The sequence below is a fragment of the Dunckerocampus dactyliophorus genome, chromosome 1, assembly GCF_027744805.1.
Source record: "Dunckerocampus dactyliophorus isolate RoL2022-P2 chromosome 1, RoL_Ddac_1.1, whole genome shotgun sequence".
Lineage (NCBI taxonomy): Eukaryota > Metazoa > Chordata > Actinopteri > Syngnathiformes > Syngnathidae > Dunckerocampus > Dunckerocampus dactyliophorus.
This window is the reverse complement of record NC_072819.1, coordinates 4,637,576-4,660,197: the sequence shown is the minus strand read 5'-3', so window position 1 is coordinate 4,660,197 and position 22,622 is coordinate 4,637,576. Positions and strand designations below refer to the sequence as shown.

Below are 22,622 nucleotides of genomic sequence, written 5' to 3'. Positions count from 1 at the left end.
AATTAGTGTTTGAGTTTTAGGGGTAGAGTTTGGGTTAAGGTTGGAAGTTAGGGTTAGGATTAATGTCAGAGTTTTAGGGGGAGAGTTTTGGAGTTAGAGTTTGTTTTTTTGTTAGGGTTACAGTAGGCTTTTGCTTATAATTAGGCTTATGTTTGGTGTGAGGCTTTTTGTTAGAGTTAGGGTTTTAGTGGGGTTGTGGGTTTTGGTTCGGGTCGGGGTTTTGGTTAGAGTTTTGGTTTTGGTTTTGGTTTTGGTGAGGTTGTGGTTAATTTTTTGGTTTGAGTTATGTTTTGGTGGGGTTTAGGGCTTTGGTTGGTGTTTTGGTTGAGACTGCTGCCCCCGCAACCCGGACCCAGATCAGCGGAAGAAAAATGGAATGGAGTTTGGGTTTTGGTTAGAGTTAAGGTTTTGGTTCATGTTTTGGTTTGAGTTATATTTTGGTGGGGTTTGGGGCTTTGGTTCGTGTTTTGGTTATAGTAAGGGTGTTGGTTTGGGTTTGAGTTTTGGTTTAGAGTTAGGATTAGGAATTTAGTTTTGGGTCGGGTTTTGGTTTTTGGTTGGGTTTTATTTAGAGTTAGGATTTTGATGGGGTTTGGGTTTTGGTTTGGGTTTTGATTAAAGATGTGGTTTTGGTGGTGTTTGGGTTTTGAGTAGAGTTATGGTTTTGATGGGGTTTGGGTTTTAGGTTGGTTTGAGTTTTGGTTAGGGTTTTGGTGGGACTTGGGGTTTTGGTTTGAGTTTCAGTTAGAGTTAGGGTTTCGGTTCAGGTTTTGGTAGGGTTTGTGTTTTAGTTAGAGTTAGTAGAGTTTTGGTGGGTTTAGGCTTTTGGAAAGACCTAAGGGTTCTGGTGGTCTTATGTTTATAGTTAGAGTTGGGGGGTCTGGGTTTTGGTTTCTGTTCTTGAGAAAAATCCAACTTTATTGTCCCAAGATTATCATTTGCTGGTTCTAACCTTGATGAAGTTTTGAATGATTTAAACTCCAAGATTTCATTGACCTTTGAGTCTTAAAAAAAATCTTTTACCATTTTGCTCAAGTTCAAAGAGCCTTTTTGGGGATGTTTGACTTTGGAGTTTCCACTGACGGCAAACAATTGGAAGCACATGTGACCTGGAAGCAGATCAAACAATGTTGCTTTTAGATTTGCGTCTCTTCGAGGTTTTCCCGTCACCGCCGTCGCTTTGGAGAAGGGCGGGGATTGTTTTTCCCAAATGCACGGGAAGGAGCAGCAGGAAGCGTTCCAAAGCCTTGAAGGCGGAGCCGAACACCTCCAGGAAACTCCAGCGTGTCCTCGCAGGCCTCTGATGCTTTCTGTTTGGACTCTGAAACCCCGGCCGGGACCGTCGCCATCGCTGACTCACACATGCTGGCTCTGCGCTTTTTTTCTTCTTCACATTTTTCCTCAATGATTTTTTGGGGATGTTGTGTTTTTTTCCACATGCGCTCAAAGTTTCCTGGATGTGTGCAAGCTAGCTGGCAGACGCCGCGTCCAAACGGGCGAAGACAAACCCCAAACCTAAACTTTGCCCGCTTCGGTGCCAGTAGAAAGTTCTGGAAGAGAAAATGTCAAAGAGAACGAGCACAGCTGCCACTCAGCTGGAAGGAATAGTTTCACTTCAGCCAGATTCCATTCCTCTTCTTCTCTTTGTCCTCCGTCAACAACGATAACAAAAACATGGGACACAGTTACGCAAAAATATTTCTCATTCGTCCTCCGCAAAGTTTGTGTTTTTGGGAGGAAGTAGGAACTTTACCACATAAAGGTTGTTGTGTTGTAAAAGACATTTAAACATTTATTTTATTTTATTTATTTATTCGTTCTCATAGGATGATGACTTTTTTTAGACTATCCTCATAAAATTTGGATTTTTTTCTCATGAAATCTGACTTTTTAAAATTTTTTATTTTGTTAGGATTCTGGAAAAAAATTTTATGGATTTTTTTTTTTTACTTAAAAAAATTTTTTTTTAGTTAAGATTCAGATTTTCTATATTGAAACATTGATTTTAATTTTTCCGTAATATGACTTCCAAAGGTCATGACTAAAAAAAAAAAAAAGAAAATTCTACATTTTTTGGGAAAAAAAGATAACTATTGTCATAGAATTACTTTTTTCTTGATAGATTTTAATTTAATTTTTAATCTAATTAAGATTATATTGTCATGAGATTTAAAAAAAATCTTAAAGTCAGTTTTTTTTGCAAGTAAATTACGACTATTCTCAAAGAGTAATTTCTTTCTCAAAAAATATATTTTAAAAAGTATTTAATTTGATTCGAAAAAAAAAGTATTTTCTCTTTTTGTAATCCGACTTTATATCTCCTAGGATTACGACATTTTTTCTTTTTTAAGATTTAAATAATTAAATATATTTTAAAATCTTTACAATCTTTATTTACTTTAAAAATAAAAATAAATTACGACTATTTTTCAAAGGATTTTTAAAAAAAGAAGTATTTTTTTCAAGTATTTAATTTCATAGGTTTAGGTTCATTGGAGACTCTAAATTGTCCATAGGTATGAATGTGAGTGTGAATGATTGTTTGTCTATATGTGCCCTGCCATTGGCTGGCGACCAGTCCAGGGTGTACCCCGCCTGTCGCCCGAAGTCAGCTGGGATAGGCTCCAGCATGCCCCCGCGACCCTAATGAGGAGAAGCGGTATAGAAAATGGATGGATGGATGGATGGATGTTATTTTTAAAAATTGAGACATTTTTTCTTCGTTTTTTTAAAGATTATTATTTTTTTGTTTAATTTGATTTTATTCTTTTAGAATAAAATCACAAATACTTTTCTCAAAGGATAGTTTTTTTCCTCAAAAAGTATTTTTCGTCAAGTATTTTATTTGATTAAAATTTTCATTATTTAAAAAAAAAAAAACCTCGGGATTATGAGATCATTTTTTGGGTAGATTTGTTTAACGATTCAAATAATAAAATATTGAATGCGACTTTATTAAAAATCTATCCTGTAAAAATGACTTGATTGTGGTGAGATGAGCACTTTCGCCTTCGTACTGTAAGAGTGACACTTTTCCCTTTAAAATGATTTAAAATGATCCATTGCATCCATGGAATACGTGCAAATAACTTCCTGTATGTGTCTTCCCCTCTGTCCAGATCCTCACCAAAACGTAATGTCTTCTCCCTTGACCCTTGACCCTTGCACCACCCTATGTATGCACGGTATGTATCTGTTCTGTACCATATTGCAAATGTTAAGTTGTATATCTATATCTATATCTATATCTCTACATATATACTGTATATCTGTTCATTGTTTGTGCTATAAGTGGACAAGTTTGTGGTCTTTTCCAGGAAAAACATGAAATGTTCTGAGATGAAGCCCAGGACGCTTCCTGCCATTGTCTTCGAGGACTTTCCTCTTTTGTGCGCACGCTCGCAGCTGTCACAGCTTTTATGTAACGCAGATGTTCCTCCGTTAGCTTCGTTGCTGACGTCACGGGACGCAACATTAGGCACGGTCTAACGAGAGGTGCGTCAAGAACCCTGAAAGTTTATTAACAAGGTTTTCAAGGCTAACAGCTGCTTGCTAACCTCACGCCAGTGTGTGTGTGTGTGTGTGTGTGTGTGTGTGTGTTCTCGGCACTCTCGACAGTCGACAGTTTAAAAGGTTTGGTCTTTCCGATGTGACGTTTGCTGGTTTTATGGTTCCCTTTGTCGCCATGGCAACGTGCATGCAAATGATTTTGAATCTTATCTTTATGGTGGATATCCGGACACATCCTGTGTGCCAAACCGCCCCGCAGACACAAAAAAAACAGAAAGCAGCTTGTGCTTTGGTGCGCAAACATTCAACAACTTCTTTATTCACCCCCCAACCCCCCACCCCCCCAAGCTTCCACTATTGTCATAGAATGAGGACTTTTTTTTTTTCCTAAGAGTTGACCTAATTTTCAAGAGTTCTAAGTGTTTTTGAAAAAATTATTCCAAAAATCTTCTTGACAGCGTAATTTCCCCCAAAAAAGCTCGTGAAAAAAATATTTTCCTAAAATGTTCTTTCAAAGTAATTTCCAAAAAGTTTGGGAAACATTAAGAAACTTTTCTTGATTTTTGATAAAATTAATGCTGGGAATAAATTATTCTTAAGAAAATGAAAAAAATATCGGTTAGAAAATAAAATATGTTCCTGTGAAAATAGTTTTTGAAAAAAAGAAATTTTAAAAAAATCTTGAAAAAAATGTATAAAAAATGTTGCATAAAAATACTTGCATGACCATCTTCTTGAAAATCATTTTCCCCAAAATTACTGGAAAAAAGCTCCTGAAAAATATTTTAAAAAAAAATTATAAACAGTTTCTCAAAAATATTTTTCAAAGCTTTATGAAAATAATTTTCAAAATATGTTCTTGAAAAGATTAATGTCCTCTATTTCTTGAAAAAAAATATTTTTGACAAATTTAAAAATTACATATATATATATATATATATATATATAAAAAAAATCCAAGAAGCGTTCCTGAAAACATGGTTTTAAAAATATGTTTTTAAAAAGTAATTCTAAAAAAAATGTAGAAAAAAATGCTTAAAAATGTCTTTGGAAAAGATTGAAAAAAATGGGAATTAAAAAAAAAAGTTAAGAAATATTTTTTTTAAATGTTGGGGAAAAAAATTCAAAAAATATTTTTCTAAAAAATGCTTTTGAAAAATAATTTTGAAAATGTGGTCTTGAAAAAAATGTCCTCAAAAACTTTTCTTGAAAGATAGTTTATAAATACATTAAATTAAAAAGTTTTGTTTTAAATGTTCAAAAAATAATTGTTTTTGAAAGGTCATTAAAAAAAAAAATTCTTTAAAAATTATCCAAAAATGTTTTTGAAAAACATTTTCTATTAAAAAATACTCTATTTAAAAAAATAATAATAATAATAATAAAAAGTAAATTTAAAAAAATTATTGAAAATAATTTTCAAAAAAAGGTTTTGGAAAAAATGTTATTGGGAAAAAAATATTTTTAAAAATGCTCTATAAAAAAACATTCAAAAGTGTTCTTGGAAATAAAAGTTCTTGAAAATGGTTTTCAAAAAAAGCTCTTGGATAAAAGTCTTGAAGATATTTTTTAAAATGTGTTCTTGGGGGAAGAAGTTCTCAGAAAAGATTTTTCTAACAAATGCTTTGGAAAAATAATGTTCAAAATATAATCTGGGGAAAAAAAATCATTAAAAAAAACCCTCCTCAAACCGCTACAGACGTTCTCAAACTCAAGTTTGCTTGGAGCTGCTTCACCATAACTTAAATGCCTTAGAAAAGCATCGTCAACTCTTTATTATTCATCTTCTTCTAGCTAGCTCGGACTCGTTTTAGCTTCCAGGCCTTAAAAGCGGGATCTGGAGCCAACGTGTGAAGTCATTTAGCTGGGGCACTAAAAGGCAAAACACACAACTTTTGTCTTTGGTCAACAGCTGACATCTCACTGTGGGGTGCCATTCAAACATTCACAAAAGTATTCCGGACTGGACGACCCCGTGGCCTCCCCCCAATCGACTCTGAAATGAGCCGTTGAGACGTAATGACAAGCAATAATTGACCAATCAGTGCCCTGGTGCTAACGAGCCTGGCTGCATTGTTTCTATTAATGTGACGACAACAGGACGCAATGAGTGCTGGGGGTTGGAGTCCAAATAACGTTCCCCTCGCCACAAAAGGGATCAAGGGTGCTGAGCGTAACCTCTCGGGGTCAGCCGGGAATGAAAAGGCGCACAAAAGCAGCCGTGGGAATATGTGGCCATCAGCTGCAGGAGAGAAAGTGTTTGGAATTCCGGGTCGTGCCTTCCTCTCCACATTCCATCGTCCTGACAATAAAGTGTGTCAGCGTTGATACAACAGCTTCCATTCTGCACACCTCAGACTTCAAACCCCCACCCTCAGCTTCCCCCAAACAAGCCCTGTTGGACTCGCGTGACGGCGACCGCACAAACATTTTTCTATATTTGTCGGCGTCACATGCGGGGTGCCCGTGGAAAAGACTTCCTGGGAAAAACGTGAACTTTCCTTGCACGAGTTGGAAATGCATGCTTGTAGACCACCGCAACGTACCCCAAAGAGCCTTACGCTGCGCTCACACTTGTGGCTCGGTAAGAAAAGATACTTTAGTTATTCCACTTTGGGGAAATTCTTGTACTTTTTCAACAAAATTCAAGTTTGCTGCTTTTTTATATATATATTATTTATGTACGTATATTGGTGTGCACTTTTTGTCATGCAGGGTTGGGCTTAGTAAGGCCTTGATTGGCTACTCACATATTCCAAACCAAAACGTCGTCTTCTGGGTTCAACACATAGCTTATTTTTATATTCAGCTTAGATTTCAGCAAAAGCTTCGAAAAATATATTTGAAAAAGCTTTTTAGGCGTAGTACCTGGCGTAACTTAAATATTCCAAATAAAATAACAGCTGCTGGCTTGATCAACTCTAAAATATACTTTTAAAGGGCTTTTGTGACATTATTATGGGACCTAAGTCAAATATTCATAAAAACAAAATGTCAACATGCAGGTCGTTTTTATATTCTGCTATTTTTACCTGCTTAGATTTCACCAAAAGCTTGTAAAATATGCTTTTAAAGAACTTTTGTGACACATTGCATGACGTAAGTCGAATATTCCAAACCAAAATGCGATCTGCTGGTTGAACTTGTAGCTTATTTTTACACTTGTCTGTTGTTACAAACTTAAGATTTCACCAAAAGCTTCAAATATACTTTTACAGAGCTTTTCTTGACATCTTAACTTCACCAAAACCTTCCACAATGTACTATTAAAGAGCTTTTGTCACAAATTGTGATGTAACTCACATAATCCAAACCGAAACCGAAATGCTGTCTCCTGGCTTATAAACAGGTCATTTTGATATTCTGATTTGTTACATCACCAAAAGCTTCCAAGATGCTTTTGTGACATATTACGTGGCTCAAATATTCCAAACCAAAATGCCATCAGCTGGGTTGAACATGTAGGTTGTTTTTATATTCTGACATTTTGACCATCTTAGATTTTTCCAAAATCTTGTAAAATATACTTTTTTTAAGCGTTTTTGTGACCTATTATGGGACATAACTCTAAATATTCCAAACCAATACGGTGTCTGCTGGATTATTTTTTTGGTTTTTGGTTACATTGGTTATTTTTATATGCTGCTATTTTTAAGCACCTTAGATTTCAACAAAAGCTCCCACAATATACTTTCAAAGAGCATTGTTTTGACATTTGTAACATAAGCTAAAATATTTCAAATATTACTTGACCTAACCCAACTATTCCAAACCAAAATGTCGTCTGCTAAGTTGGAAGCCATAGCTTACTTTTACATACTGCATGTACTGCAGTTGCCATATTGACATTTCACCAAAAGCTTCCAAAATATACTTTTTAAGAGCTTTCCTAACATATTACGTGACATAATTCTAATATACCAAACAGATATATTGTTTTAGATTCTTATTTTCTTATTTAGATTCCACCAAAAGCATCCAAAACATACTTTTAAAGAGCTTTCCGAACAAATTACGTGACATAACGCAAATATACCAAACAAAAATATCGTCTGCTGGGTTTAAAACATAGGTTATTTTAAATATTCTAGTTTTACTAGCTCAAGATTTCACCAAAAGCTTCCGTAATGTACTTTCAAAGCACTTTTGTGACATTAAGCGAGCTAACACAAATATTCCAAACCAAAATGCCATCCGCTAAGTTGAACCCTTAAGTGACTTTTATATTCTGCATGTAGTGACCATCTTAACTTTTCACCAACAGCTTCCAAAATAAACCTTTAAAGCACTTTCCTAACATATTACATATTACTCAAATATAGCAAAATAAAATACCGTCCGCTTGACTGAAAACGTAAGCTATTTTTAATATTCTGATTTTACCAGCCTCCAAAATATACTTTCAAAGAACTTACGTGATGTAAACTCAAATATTCCAAACCAAAAGTCTTTTTTTTTTTTAGATTCTTAAGATATTTACCACCTTAGATTTCATGAAAATCTTTTAAAACTACCGGTAGACCAAAAATTGCTTTTGTGTAGCCATAAAAAGTATGAAACACACAAAAAACAAACAAAGGGGTAAATATGGGGAACTGTTGCTTTTTAATGTTTTTTAACAGGATCTTTGGCAGAGAAAAATAGAAAGTGATTGGTATAAAGCCAACGCCACACTTCCGACGAAGACAACTTGTACAACAAAGTCACAATAAAACTTCCTGCATGCAGTAACAACGTCACAAAAAAAACAAAAACAATCCTGCATTGAAATAAATAAATAACTTAAAACCACAAAAACGGGGAAGTAAAGTTCTGTACAGCTGGCAACAAAAAGCAGCCTTTGGTCGCTTCTTTGGGATTTTACTTTGACAGTCTCGACAGGAAATGGTGTCACAATTTGCTCTCCTCCTCCTCTAGCGGCCTGTTCAAGCCCGGGATGAACTTGAGGAAGCGCCTCCGGAAGTTTCGGTGTTTTCTCTGCAACGCGGCGAAGCCCGACGACTTGTTGCCGGGGTCGGCGGGCGGCGTCGGCGAGGGCCCGCGCACGTAACTGCGAGTGCTGGCGCTGCGGGTCAGCTGCGTCCTGGCCGACGTGAAGAGCTCGCTGGCGGGCCGCACGCGCTGCTTCCTCGCAGGCGGCGGCTGCTTGCGCGTGTTGTCCGAGTCGCCCGCCGCGTGGTACAAGCACGTCTGGTAGAGCGGGTCGTCATCGGTGGCCGTGCTGAGGACGCTGGCGCTGCTGCTGGTGCTGCCGGTGCAGGGCGGCGAGCGGCGAGAGGCGGGGCTGGGGGCGCCCAGGCTGCCGTACATGCCCGCCGACTCCAGGGACTCGTACACGGCGCCGTCACACATCACGATGCCTGCCGTACGCAAAACATGCGCGGTTAGCTTTGTTATTTTTCGCATCTCATCCGCATGTCTCAATCTTCTTTAATGTTAGCAAAAACACGCACGCGAGGTTGTTTGAAAACAAGCAGTCGACAATTCGTATCTTTTTAAAATAACTCAATTGCCTTTGACGTCTTAAAAATACGAGCAAGTGGCGATTAAAATCTTGATGTTTTTCAAAAAATGTAGAATTAAAAAAAAAAAATGTAGGAGTTGATAAAAAAAAAAAGTACTGGACTTGCTTGACGTTCAAAAAACTCATTTTAAAATTCAGAATTGTTTTTGATGTTTTTCAAAAACGTTAAGTAGTGAAAACAAATTGTCTTGGGATGTTTTTCAAAAAAATTCGTTAACTAAAAAAAGTTGTAAGTTGATGTTTTAAGAAAAATGTAATGAAATCATTTGATGTTTTAAAAAAAAAAACGTTGAAAAATCTAAATTGCCTTGGATGTAGCCAAGACTCAAAATTGTCTTTGATGTTTTTAGAAAAAATTAATGAACTCCTTTTGATATTTTCCTAAAAACCTTAATTAGTGAAAAATTCAAATTTTTATTTGTCTTGGATGTTTTTTTTTAATTTGCTGACAAAAATGTCTTGACATAAAAAAAAAACAAAGACTCAAGAATGTCTTTGATGTTTTATGAAAATTCTTATAAATTTGATGTTTTTCAAAAAACTAAATTATCTTGGCTGTTTTTAAAAAAATTTTGTGAACTTTAAAAAAATGTAGACTCCATTTAAAAATTCTAAATGGTCTTTTTTTTAAAAAATAAATAAATAAATAAACTAAATTGTTTTACATCTTAAAAAATGTATAAGTAGCAAACACTCAAAATTGTCCTTGATGAAAAATTTTATGAACTCGTCTGATGTTTTTCAAAAAACCTTTAGTGAAAATTCAAAATTGTCTTGGATGTTTTTTTTGTTTTTTTTTTAAATTGTGAACTTTAAAAAACTCAAGAGTACATTTAAAAATTCAAGATGATTTATGATTAAAAAAAGACAAAACTCTAAGACTCAAAATATGTTAACTGACATAAAAAAAGGCGAAGACTCAAAATTGTCTTTGATCTTTTTCAAAAAATTTTAAGTAGAAAAACTCTTTAAAATGTTCTTGGATGTTTTTAAACAAATGTTATCACTAAATTGTCTCACATTAAAAAACACAATAAGTAGTCTAGGCTCAAAATTGCATTTGATGTTAAAAAAATAAATAAAAATTAGTGAACTGAAAATTGAAAGATTAGTAGCAAAGACTAAAAATTCTATCAAAAAAAAGCAGTGAAAACTCAAAATTGTTTTGGATTTTCTTTTTTTAAGATTTAAGAAAACAACAACTCACGTTTAGTGAAGGCAAAATAGTCTGTTTAAAACAAATGTGTGAACTAAAAAAACAAGTAGCAAAGACTCAAAATTGACTCAAAAATGAGTAAACTTTTGAACGCTAGATCGTCTTGCCTACGCTCGATGCGTCCAAGCGGGAAGTGGCTTACCGTGAACGAGCCTCTGCTCCTGCACCATCAGCGAGCGATACTCATCCCACTTCTCGTGGAGGGTTTGCTGCACGGGAAACGATAAAAGACGTTAGCCTCACAGATTCAAACGTGATCACTGCCATCTACAGGACTCCAGTGGAACAACACCCTGGTGTGATTGTCAGCGTTGGTCAACATCACTCCCTGACACCTAAAGAGCCACGCTGGACAAGCTCGGGCTTTTAGCTCGTTGGCGGGATGCAGGGCGGGCAGGACTGCGTGTGTCACGTGACCCGAGTAACACAAGCCGGATGAGGATTTAGCATCCGGGCTGGACCGCTAGGTGTTCTTTTGGTAGATGATGTCTTTTAAGTGCATCTAATGGCTGCTGCTTAATCTGCAAAACGTTGGATTAGCGCGCTGAGGAGGCGGACGGCTCGGAGGGATTAGCAGCACAGCTGCTGAGGATAGTTTTGGGGGGGGGGGGGGGGGGGGAGCGCCGCTGCTCGGCCACTTGGCGACAAGAATGCCACAGAGTGTGCTGTCTGGACGTGACAGGTGGAAGGGAGGGTGAGGGTGGTGGGGTCGTGTTTGGGCGTTAAAAAGTCACCTTCAGATACTGCAGTCGCGCCTCCAGCTCAGCTTTCCGGATGGAGTCGCTATAAATCGTCTCCAGCCTGCAGGAGGGGGCGGGGGAGAGGAAGAAAGGACAGGATTTAGCGGGCAAAACGGCGGCAAGACGGGTGGCGCTAATTACTAACACATCCTTTTCAACTTTTACCAGCAGCAGCCAGCAAGGAAGGAGGGGGTGGGCTAGAAGGTGGGAAGACACCCCCCCTCCCCCGTTTAGGAAACATGGAACATTACATATGATGTACATACAGTACATTAGATGTACATGAAATATGATGCACATACAGTACATTAGTGGTACATTAAATATGATGTATATTAGATGTACATAAAATATGATGTACATACAGTACATTAGTGGTACATTAAATATGATGTATATTAGATGTACATAAAATATGATGTACATACAGTACATTAGTGGTACATGAAATATGATGTACATACAGTACATTAGTGGTACATTAAATATGATGTATATTAGATGTACATGAAATATGATGTACATACAGTACATTAGTGGTACATTAAAAATGATGTACATTAGATGTACATTAAATATGATGTACATACAGTACATTAGTGCTACATTACATATGGTGTACATACAGTACATTAGATGTACATTAAATATGATGTACAGTACATACAGTACATTAAATGTACATTAAATATGATGTACATACAGTACATTAGATGTACATTAAATATGATGTACATACAGTACATTAGTGGTACATTAAATATGATGTACATACAGTACATTAGTGCTACATTACATATGGTGTACATACAGTACATTAGATGTACATTAAATATGATGTACATACAGTACATTAGTGCTACATTACATATGGTGTACATACAGTACATTAGATGTACATTAAATATGATGTACAGTACATACAGTACATTAAATGTACATTAAATATGATGTACATACAGTACATTAGATGTACATTAAATATGATGTACATACAGTACATTAGTGGTACATTAAATATGATGTACATACAGTACATTAGTGCTACATTACATATGGTGTACATACAGTACATGAGATGTACATTAAATATGATGTACATTAGTGGTACATTAAATATGATGTACATACAGTACATTAGTGGTACATTAAATATGATGTACATACAGTACATTAGTGCTACATTACATATGGTGTACATACAGTACATTAGATGTACATTAAATATGATGTACGTACAGTACATGAGATGTACATTAAATATGATGTACATTAGTGGTACATTAAATATGATGTACATACAGTACATTAGTGGTACATTCCAGGTACGTTAAATATGATGTAAGCGTGGTACATTACGTGTGTAACTGTGTAGTATTAGTGGTACCTGAGTGTGTTTCCACAGGCTTTGATGAGTTGAACGATGTCTTTGTGTAGAGATCCTTCCACGGGGGTGTTGTTGACGCTAGCGATGGTCTCCCCTGTCATGAGTAGTGCAGTAGTAGTACAGTACAGTACAGTATGTACAATTGCTGACAGAACAACAAAGTATTTTCCCGCGCTGAAAAAGACAATGGGGGTGGGAGTGGGGGTGGGTGGTGTAATTTAGGAAGTGAAACTAGAAGTGACAGAAATAAGGAAGCAGGCGGCGGCGTGACGAGCTTGGGAACATTCTCCTGTTTCCTTCTCCTTTCCAGCTGGCGGTGGGGGGTTGGGGTGGGGTGAGGGGGTGGGGGGGTGGTAGCGGCCATCACGCAGCAGCATCACCATCCAATGTCAATAAACGTCTTTGTGCAACTTTCAACTTACCAACTTGAAGGCCTGCCAGCTGCGCCGGGCTGTCCTCGTGCACTTTGCACACAAACGTGCACATCTCCACCGTGTTCTGGTCCTGATGGTGCAGGCCGTACGTCTGAAAAGACACAAGACGACCTTCCCATCAAAACACACACTTCCCGTTTCCCAGCACACGACGGATGTCTGACAACGACGTGTGGTTGGCGATCTAGACATGTGACTGCTGTTTCCCCTCCTTTAAATCGCCTCCGTCGGTGTATGCTGGCGTTTAAAAGGTCATGTGACTGCGGTGGTGGTCAACAACAACAACTCAGCGCTCCGCCATTGCTGTTTGTCTTGTGTAAGAGCGCTCGCGCATGAATCTACTACAGATGTGATGGAGCCGATCCAAGTCTTGCGGTGCGTGTGGTTTCTCAGTCGACGTCGCAGCCATAAAGAAAGTTGTCTTTTTCTGTGGAGAGCAGCCATGAATTACCTCCCCCAGGGAGGTTATGAGTTCATCCGCGTTGGTTTTTGTTTGTTAGTATGAAACTTCCTGTTTGTTTTTTTTTAAATGATGGCTAAGCATCCCCGTGATATTTCTTCTTCTTCTTCTTATTAGTAGTAGTAGTATTAGCAGTAGTTGTATATATTTGTACATACATCGCTACAGGAGGGCACACTTTCTCATTGAACAACAGGACAAAAGTGCGTCCAAACAGTCAAAAGTTTAAAGCAATGGTGTCCAAACTTTTTTCACTGGGGGCCCCGTACGGAAAAATGAAAGGATGCAAGGGCCAGTTTGGTGTTTTGCTAAGAAATGATATATATTTCAAGAGAAAAACTACATCTCAGTGTGGGAGCCACAATAGTGTTGCTGGACAATGCTGGGCTTCTCAGTTCATTGATAGCATTCACGCTCTCCACCCATATATGCTTTATTTCATTCAATTCACTTTTTTCCATTTAAATTTTTTCCAATTCCATTTTTTTTTTTACCTTTCACACTTATTTTCACCCGCATAAAAGTGTGTGCTGTTGGGGTTAGTGGATGAAATGCAAAAATCCTTAAATGTATTGATGCAAAGCATCCTTGGACAAGGTTGGCCAGCAACTGAGACATGGATGTAGCCTGGCTAACTTTCCCACCGGGACGTCAGCCTCTGCACACATTGCTACAAAACCTTCAACAAACTGTCATGCCTGTGCTTGTGAGTAAGGAAAGTGCAATTCCAGCGGCGTATGTAAGATATTTATTATGACACACTTATTTTGTTCACACAGTTAAGACGACATGGGGCCAACGGCGCTCTTATTCTGAAGGCCGGAAGTGTGTTCTGTGTGTGTTGACAATGTCTGTTTACGGTTAAGACGCGCTGGGTGTAAGAATCAGCGTGCCTCTCATCTTCTTTCACTCAGAACCTTACATTCACGCTCCGTAAGAGGAGGTTCCGCCAACCTTCGCCGGTGTTTGCTTTGGGAAGGGGGCGGTTTAGTGTTTGTAATGAGATTCTGTCACGACTGAGCTGCCCGCCGAGTAAATACTTCCCCACACGAACGTTCCTTCTCCTCACAATGACAGTATTTCATTCACATTATGTCAATTCCTGCGAGATTCCGCGTTTAACAGTAAATCCCATTTTTATCGGCCAATTCTGCGATTCCGTTACCACGGAAAACATAGGGCCCTAGGGTCGTCTTCAACCCGGAACAAGGGTCCTGCAACATCCAGTAGACCAACAGGTAAGAAACATAATGCTTAGAACTTACAATGTTGGTGGTAAACAAGTGTATTCGTGTGTATCAGCCCATTAGTAATGTGATCCTTATAATCCAGAGTTCTGCTTTTCATTTACGTTCCATGCCTCGGAACAAGCAGACCATGTGCAGCCTCTGTCATCGCATGTGCTGCCCAACGTAGCTGCTGATGTGCTGTGTGTTACAGCAAAAGACGTCACTATTCAAAACGCCTGGATTCTTTATGTCCAAGTGTGCGCCTTCAGCTTTGTCATAGACTCTACAATGAGTGAAAAAAGCCCATTTGTAATATCAACTTCACTCTTTTTTCCCACCCATTTTGGCTGTTTTTCTTAAAGGAAAACTGCAAAACCCCCTAAAAAACAGTGTTCCATTTACATAAGCGACCTGTATATTAACCAAGCTACAGCCACACGCAAAACTATATTTATCTGGCTAGTCTCAGCGTCACTCACAACGCCTCAGGCCACTGCAGCGGGACAGACGAAAGCGTGGATACTACTGGCTCTCAATTTCGCTACCCAGACTCAACACGATGCTCGTTAGTGCTGTCAGCATTTTTTTTACCCGAGGACTGGAGCACAAGCCTGCTGGAAGACACAGCCATCCCAATGAGAGCGGACATTGAGAGCGTCATCGCGGTTTCTATGCTGCTGTTGTTATCGGAAGTAGCGTTAGCTCCTATGGGCCCCTAAGGGCCATGTCAAATCAATGCGCTTTGTTCATGTTTTAAAATCAGCAAAATAGGGCAAGACACTGTAAGTATTACATCGTATCATCAATGTACTTGTTAATGCATGATCAGCATGTACCTGTATATAAAACAATAAAATGTTAGAGTTTTTTTAAGAGGGCTTCATAGTCAAAATAGGCACCTCCCATGACGTGCGTTGTTAGCTGGCTCATACCAACTCTCGTTAAAACGCACAGAAAAGGGAAAGCAATATGTGTTCATGTTTCACATAAGGATTGTGGGTGATGGGCAAAATTCCCCCCAAAAAAGTGCAGTTTTCCTTGAATTTTTCCCAAATATTTAAACTTTCTTCTTCAGTAGCCTTCTTTATTTTCATAATATTTTGACTTATTCCGTAATATTCTGACTTTTTCCCCAACCCAGTTTTCCCCAAATTGTATTTTATTTTGTTCAGTTTGTTTCTCATAATATTACAACTTTAAAAAATAGCATATTTTTTCTTTAATATTTCAACTCTATGCTACTAAAATGATACTTTTGCTCCGAATATTACAACCTTTTTTTCTCTTCTTGTTACAATGTAACTTTTCTGCAACCTCATTTTCCAAAAATGACAACTTTAGTCATTGATTTGTTTGTCATAATGTTATAACTTAAAAAAACCCAACATATTTTTGCTTTAATAATTCAGCTTTATGCTGCTAAAATAATACTTTTCCTAATATGATGTTATTCATGTAAAATTATGAATTTTTCTCATTCCATTACAACTTTTCTCTCTTGATATTTTGACTTTATTCTTGTAAAATTACTGCTGATTTTTCTATTTTTTTATGTGTTTTTTTCTAGTTTTCTTATTAAATGATATTTTTACAATGTGCCACGGGCCAATAAAAAAACAGCTGCGACTCCCACGAGCCACTTTGGACACCGCTGGTTCAGACGCTCCCAACTTTTGATGAACAGTCACAGTCAGTTTACAGACACTTTCTCACTGGATAACCTGAAAAAGTGTGTTCAGACTTTTGATGGACTGTCAAAAGTTGATAGACATGTTGTCATTGAATAACATACGCAAATGCGGCTAACCTTTTGATGGACAGTCAAAGGTTTATGGTCACTTTGTCATTCAATATTATATGCAAGTGTGTCTAAACTTTTGATGCACACTCAAAAGTTTATAGACATGTTTTCATTGACCGTGTCCATCCAACCTCTTGACAGTCAAAAGTTTCTGCACACTTTCTCATCGGATAACGTAAGAAACTGTGTCTAAACTTTTGATGGACAGTTAAAAGTTTATGGACACTTTCTCATTGACTAACATGACAAAGTGTGTCTAAAGTTTTGATGGACAGTCAAAACTTTATACACACTTTTTCACTGAACGTGTCCAACCTTTTGATGGATAGTCAAAAGTTTATGGGCACTTTCCCTTTGACTAACATGACAAAGTGAGTCAAAATATTTGACTGTAGTTCATAACATGCTAAGGTGTAAACATGTAAACTATATAACTTTGCGTTAAAGGTGACAAAGCAGATGGTTGTATTGTTCCCATGTGAGGTCGTGTTTCATTTTAGAGTAAGCTGTGGGCCAAAAAAACCCTAAAACAAGCTGTGGGCTGCCAACGGCCCCACCCAGGCCAGCCTTTAGACACCCCTGAACGACACAGAACTCAGTAGCAAAGTTGGGGAGAAAAATATGAGCCCCCACCAATAGTACGTCCAATAAACGTGGAGTTTGGTAGATATGTTAATCATGACAGGACGCATGAAAAAAAGTCTCAAGAACCCGTAGCCAAAAACGCACAAGAGGTCGGCCATTTTGATTTGATGCGGATGTCAATCAAATGTGGCTAAAACGTGAAAGCGTAATAAGAAAAGTCATCCTTACTATGCAGCTTTTGCTTGTTGGCGGAGGTCTACTGGCCAACATCCACATTCAAATTCATTGTTTGCTGTTTGTGTTGCCGTGGCAACCGCTGCAGCAACTTCCCCTTGCGCTCCATTGTTCCTCTGGTCGACAAAACCGCGAGCGAGCGAGATTAAACACGATGACGCACGCCAGCAGACGACATCATGAGACGGACAAGTAACAGGAAGCGGACGTGTCAAGCTGCTGACCTAATGAGCTCACTTCCTTCTGGCCACGAGAAGGCAGGAAACGCCATGAATAGAACAGTATTTTTTGGTATCATACATGTATGGACGTAGCGTCTTCGACGAGGATGGAAGACCTAATTAGCAGACGTCTCACTCGCGCTAAAAAAAACAAAAAAACAAGGTTCTTACCTGGATCTCAAAACCAAACGTCTGCTCGTCCATCTTCTCAAGCACCACCAGCTTCCTAAAACCACAAGGTGACAACATTCAGCTCCTTTTGTGGCCACCTTCGTACTTTTAAAAGGTCCCCTATTACGTAAAAAGTCTTTTTAAAAAAATATGTAGTAACAGTAATATGCGTTTATGTAAAAATCTATCATCCCCATCAATTTCTTTGCTCCACTTTTCAGAAAAACGCTTGTTTTTCAAATTACGGCTTTAGGAAAAACCTTCTTGGACATGATATACATGATACCGCCTCTATATAAAAAAAATAAAAAATTTAAAAAAGGCTTCGCTACACATCACATCTTACATTTTTTTAAAGGCTAATTGTATGAAATTTGTCCGGAATTTGCTTTTTTTTAATATTTAAAATTCAATTCCCTCTGAATAGGAGCTTTGCATAAACACTCACACTTTTTACCCTCCACGACGATTTGGTCCCATTTGACTCCCATAAGAAGCACACATTTGTAATGTACTGCAACACTGACACATGATAATATTTGACTCATGAATACTGAATAACTCACCACCTGACGGAGGACAGCTTAGTAAAAAAAAAAAAAAAAAAAAAGCTTCGCTACACATCTTAAAAACATTTTCAGGCTAATTGCATAACAGATGGCCCGGGATTATTTATTTAAAAAAAAAAAAAAAGTGTCCCTCTATTGCAAGGTGCATTACATAAGAGATTTGCATATATGCACACACTTTTCACCCTCGGGGCCAATTTGGTCCCATTTGAAAGCCTATTAGTAGTATCAACTTTACTCTTTTTTTCCCCCATTTTGGCTGTTTTTCTCAAATTTTTCAAACATTTCAACTTGCCTCTTAAATATTCTTCATGAAGTTTCTTTTTGTAATATTATGACTTTCTTCCCATAATGTTTTATTCATATATACATTTTTCCCTAACCCAATTTTCCCCAAATTATAGATTTATTTGGTTTTGTTTGTTTCTCGTAATATTACAACTTTAATACAACCTTGAACAAAAATAGAATATTTTTCTTTAATATTTCAGATCTATGCTATTCAAATTACATTATTTTTCCTTGTAAAATATTCCACATGCAGTGGAAGAGTATTTGTTTGGGAGTAAAAAAAACAAAAAAACTCGGTACCTTTGTGGTTCTGTTGTTCGTGTTTGTGGCTTCCATTTCTGCGAGCCGCCGGCCTGCGAAAGACAAACAAAAGCGTCAAACACCTGAGGCGCTTTCGTCGGGTCAGGTCATCAACAGGGTTTCCCGGGGCATTTCCTGGACACGCCCACTTCACACACAAACCAGCCCTGCCACCAACCGGTCGGGGCTGCTGCACGCGTGCGCCGTGTATTTTTAGGCCCCGTCTGAGTCATCGAAAGTGCACACTGAAACTAAAAATGCTCTCCTTGTTTACTTCAACTTGCACTCATGATCACGCAACCTTCACACACACGCACGCACACACAAAATAAACGTTAGTCAAAGATCCTCTATATGACAGAAGTTGTGCGCACTTTCACTGAAAAACTATTCGAAGATCTTCTATATAACCGGAGCGTTCCACTGTTTTTAAGGACAGACTGGAAAAACGCTAGTCAAACATCCTCTACTTGACAGGAGTTTTGTGCAGTTTTTAGGAAACACTCATCTAAGATCCTCCATATGACAGTGTTTGAGGACCTACTGTAAAGTAAACACTAGTCAAAGATCTTTTATATGACAGGAGTCAAAGATAATCAATATGACGACTGGAGTCGTGTGCAGTTTTTAAGGACCTACTGAAAAACTAGTCAAAGATCTTCTATATGAGAGGAGTGCTCTGCTGTTTTAAGGACAGACTTGAAAACGCTAGTCAAAGATCCTCGACTTGACAGGAGTTTTGCGCAGTTTTTAGCAATCCGCTGCAAAAACAATCTAATCAAAAATCCTCCGTATGACAGTTTTTGAGGACCTACTGCAAACAAACACTAGTCAAAGATCTTCTATATGACAAGAGTCAAAGATAATCAATATGACGACTGGAGTTGTGTGCAGTTTTTAAGGAACTACTGGAAAAACTAGTCAAAGATCCTCTACATGACAGGAGCACTCTGCAGTTTTTGAGGACTTACTACAAAATAAATGTGAGTCACAGATCTGCAGTTTTTAAGAACCTACATAGATTCTCTATGTAACAGAAGTGCTTTGCTGTTTTTGAGGACCTACTGCAAAATAAACACCCGTCAAAGATCCTTTATATGACAGGAGTGCTGGAGCACCTAGTGCAAAATAAACTTGAGTCAGAGATCCTCCATATGACAGGAGTGCTGTGCTGTGTGTTGTAATGTGTTGTGATTGCGGGCCAGCAGCGGGCCAGTCCAAGCCACTTCCTAGCGGGAGGAGTGTGCGGCACAGTGCGTACATTGAGTCCAAGTCAGGTGGGGGTCAGGACCGCGTCCCTCCAAAATAAATAAGGAGAGTATTTGTCCACAAGGACACACGTCGTCTTCTTTTTCATTTTCTCCAACGGTGTTTCCATGAAAGGTGGCTTTGTGGCGCCGCCTCGTCAACTTTCTTCAAGTCTCCACACTTACTCAATTGTCACGCAGACGTCTCACTCAAAGCATTTATTATTCTCAACCCCCCACCCCCCAGACACACACACACACACACAGACACACTGCATGCTCACAATGTCGCCTTGTTGGCCTCGGTTGCGGATGTAGACTTTCCCAGCTACTACAGTAATGTCCAACAAACGTCCTTTTTCTTTTTAAACAGCCTAAAGGGGGACAATGACCAGGAAAACATGGCCCCGATGTTACGCATCCTTTTCATGAATGACGCTTGTAAGCACAGCAGCATCACATAGCAAACCCACACACACACCACCCCCAAAACATGTACTATTTGGACTTTGCCCGGGATTTTTGCTTTTTCTTAAGCTTTCTTTTGCAACACTATTCACCCGGTGGTCCCCAAACACATCGTCATTTTGAAATTTCACCTCTTTTTACGTCGTTATAGAGGATGTGAAAAGCGTTTCATTGTGTAAATGTATTGCTATCGACAGTGGTTAACTTCTTTTTGCACTTGCAAGGCCGTTACAAGCTCTCACGCAGAGATGCGCCTGAACGCATCGTGACACAGGGTGAGAATTCAGTGTTTTATCGTTGTCCCGCACTGTCAATAAAAGCAAGATTTTTTTATACGGCTTTTACGCCTCACAAACAGCCGTGGTTCACTTCTTTTTCCACTTGTGTTACAGTTAAGCACACTAAAAAAAGACGAAAGAGGCATCATCCCTCCTTGTTCATCATCTAGGGAGTTATTGTTTTCAAAGTGTCAATATTTCAAAGGGAGTACCTTCTTTAATTTACACTTTGATGTTTCATGAAGTTTTTACGATGGCCGCGGTTTGACCCCGGAACAGACCATTCCACACATTCCAGACCAATGAATGTTGAAATAAAATACACGCCTACATTAAAAAAAAACATTAAACACCAATGAAGCTAAAACAAATAGTGTTTGTTAGCTTTGTTTACATCTTTGGAAGTTTCGCGTGACTCATATACATCAAAGAGGTGACGTCACGTCGGACATTGAAGTCTCAAACGCGCAAAAAGAAAGTGACCTGCATTGTTAGGGCAATTGGGCAATGTCAAGCTTTAAATAGTCCCTATGTAATTTCATACATTCTCTGTGTGTACCTATAAGTAAAAAAAATAAAAACATAGTGGACAGAAAATAAATAAGAGCCGGATGAACAAACCGGTTCAGGTGGACATCTGTCGTCCACCACTAAGAGAACTTTTAATAGTACTGTATAATTCGAAGAGTACACAACATAATCCTCTTTTAGAAATTTAAAAAATAGGTTAATTTGCGGGTCTTGAACGCACCACCCAGCTAGCATTAGCTTAAGTGATTTAAAGCTTGCACGTTAAACTGTTCATAATTAATAATAATTATTATTATTATCTCAAGAAGACATTTAAAGTGTCAACAGGTGTCGTTTTTGCTTTTTTTAAAAATTTTTTTTACCTTTTTGTAGTTTCTGGGCAGCGTTCCTCCTGAGTAAGCTAGCGTCTTGTAGTTGTAAACCTCCGAGGAGTCGCTCGTCCTGCAGCTGTCCGACTGAGACGGCGGCAAGTGGACGTCTGTGTCCGGGGAAGCCGGCCCGTTAGAGTGGACCATCTTCAGCCTCCGGAACGTCATGGCGCAGGGTACAAGTCTGCTGTGAAGTCTGCGTGGAAGTTCCTCCGGCAGGCAGACAGATAGGCGACAGAGTGTCGTCCGTCGGGACTGATGAACTACAAGTTGTCCCTCAACGTGGAGTCGCTGAGACTCTGGCTGGGGGCGGGGCTTCGCTGTCTCGTGGCTAGCTGCTGTGTGGGGGGGGCTTCGCTGTCTCGTGGCCAGCTGCGTGTGGGCGGGGCTTGATAGTAACAGCCTTCGTGTTGCGTTGGAGACACCTCGGATGTTTCTAATACTTTGCTTATACCTCGGATGTTTCTAATACTTTGCTTATGGTCTTTTTTTTTTATACATGCCGGATGACCTGGCTGATGTATTTAAGGACCTATTGCAAAAAAGGTTACTCAAAGATTCTCTATATGACAGGAGCACTCTGCTGTTTGTAGGAATCTGCTGCAAAAGTGAGTCAAAGATCCTCTACGTCCTTTATTTATAACGAGTTTTATGCTGTTTTTAGAAATCTGCTGCAAAAATACCAGCCAAAAGACCATCTATATGACAGGAGTGCTCTGCTGTTTTTAAGGAGTTACTGCAAACAAAAATGTTAATCAAAGATCCTGCTGTTTTTAAGGACCTACTGCAAAAACGCACGTCATAGTTCCTGTATATGACAGGAGTTTTATGCTATTTTTAAGAATCTGCAGCAAAAACACTAGTCAAAGATCCTCTGACAGGATTTTTTGGCTGTTTTTAGGAATCTGCTGTACAAACCATCTATATGACATGAACCTACTGATATTTTTCAGGACCTATACGGCAAAAACAGTAGTTAAAGGTCCTGTATATGATAGTTTTCTGCAGTTTTTAAGGACCTATTAAAAAAAAAAATGCTGGTCAAAGATCCTCTATGT

The 22,622-nt window shown here is 38.5% G+C and overlaps 1 protein-coding gene across 1 annotated transcript; it reads right to left on the bottom strand.

Moving 5' to 3' along the window:
- Positions 1 to 7,843: 7,843 nt before the first annotated feature.
- tamalin (trafficking regulator and scaffold protein tamalin) lies at positions 7,844 to 21,886 on the bottom strand. The gene is made up of 8 exons (XM_054771967.1): positions 21,559 to 21,886; positions 18,673 to 18,725; positions 17,513 to 17,567; positions 12,800 to 12,902; positions 12,378 to 12,471; positions 10,985 to 11,051; positions 10,393 to 10,459; positions 7,844 to 8,870 (listed from the first exon to the last, which is right to left on the bottom strand). Exons 1-8 carry the CDS (start codon positions 21,730 to 21,732, stop codon positions 8,401 to 8,403), a joined length of 1,083 nt encoding a protein of 360 aa, XP_054627942.1. The 5' UTR covers positions 21,733 to 21,886; the 3' UTR covers positions 7,844 to 8,400.
- Between the last annotated feature and the right edge of the window lie 736 nt (positions 21,887 to 22,622).

Bases quoted from the DNA above. Each gene is read 5' to 3' on its own strand.
- tamalin (XM_054771967.1), bottom strand. From the start codon at position 21,732: ATGACGTTCCGGAGGCTGAAGATGGTCCACTCTAACGGGCCGGCTTCC. The intron at 17,568-18,672 runs GTACCGAGTTTT...TTGTGGTTTTAG, and splicing joins CGAACAACAGAACCACAAAG to GAAGCTGGTGGTGCTTGAGA. The intron at 12,472-12,799 runs GTAAGTTGAAAG...TACTCATGACAG, and splicing joins GCTGGCAGGCCTTCAAGTTG to GGGAGACCATCGCTAGCGTC.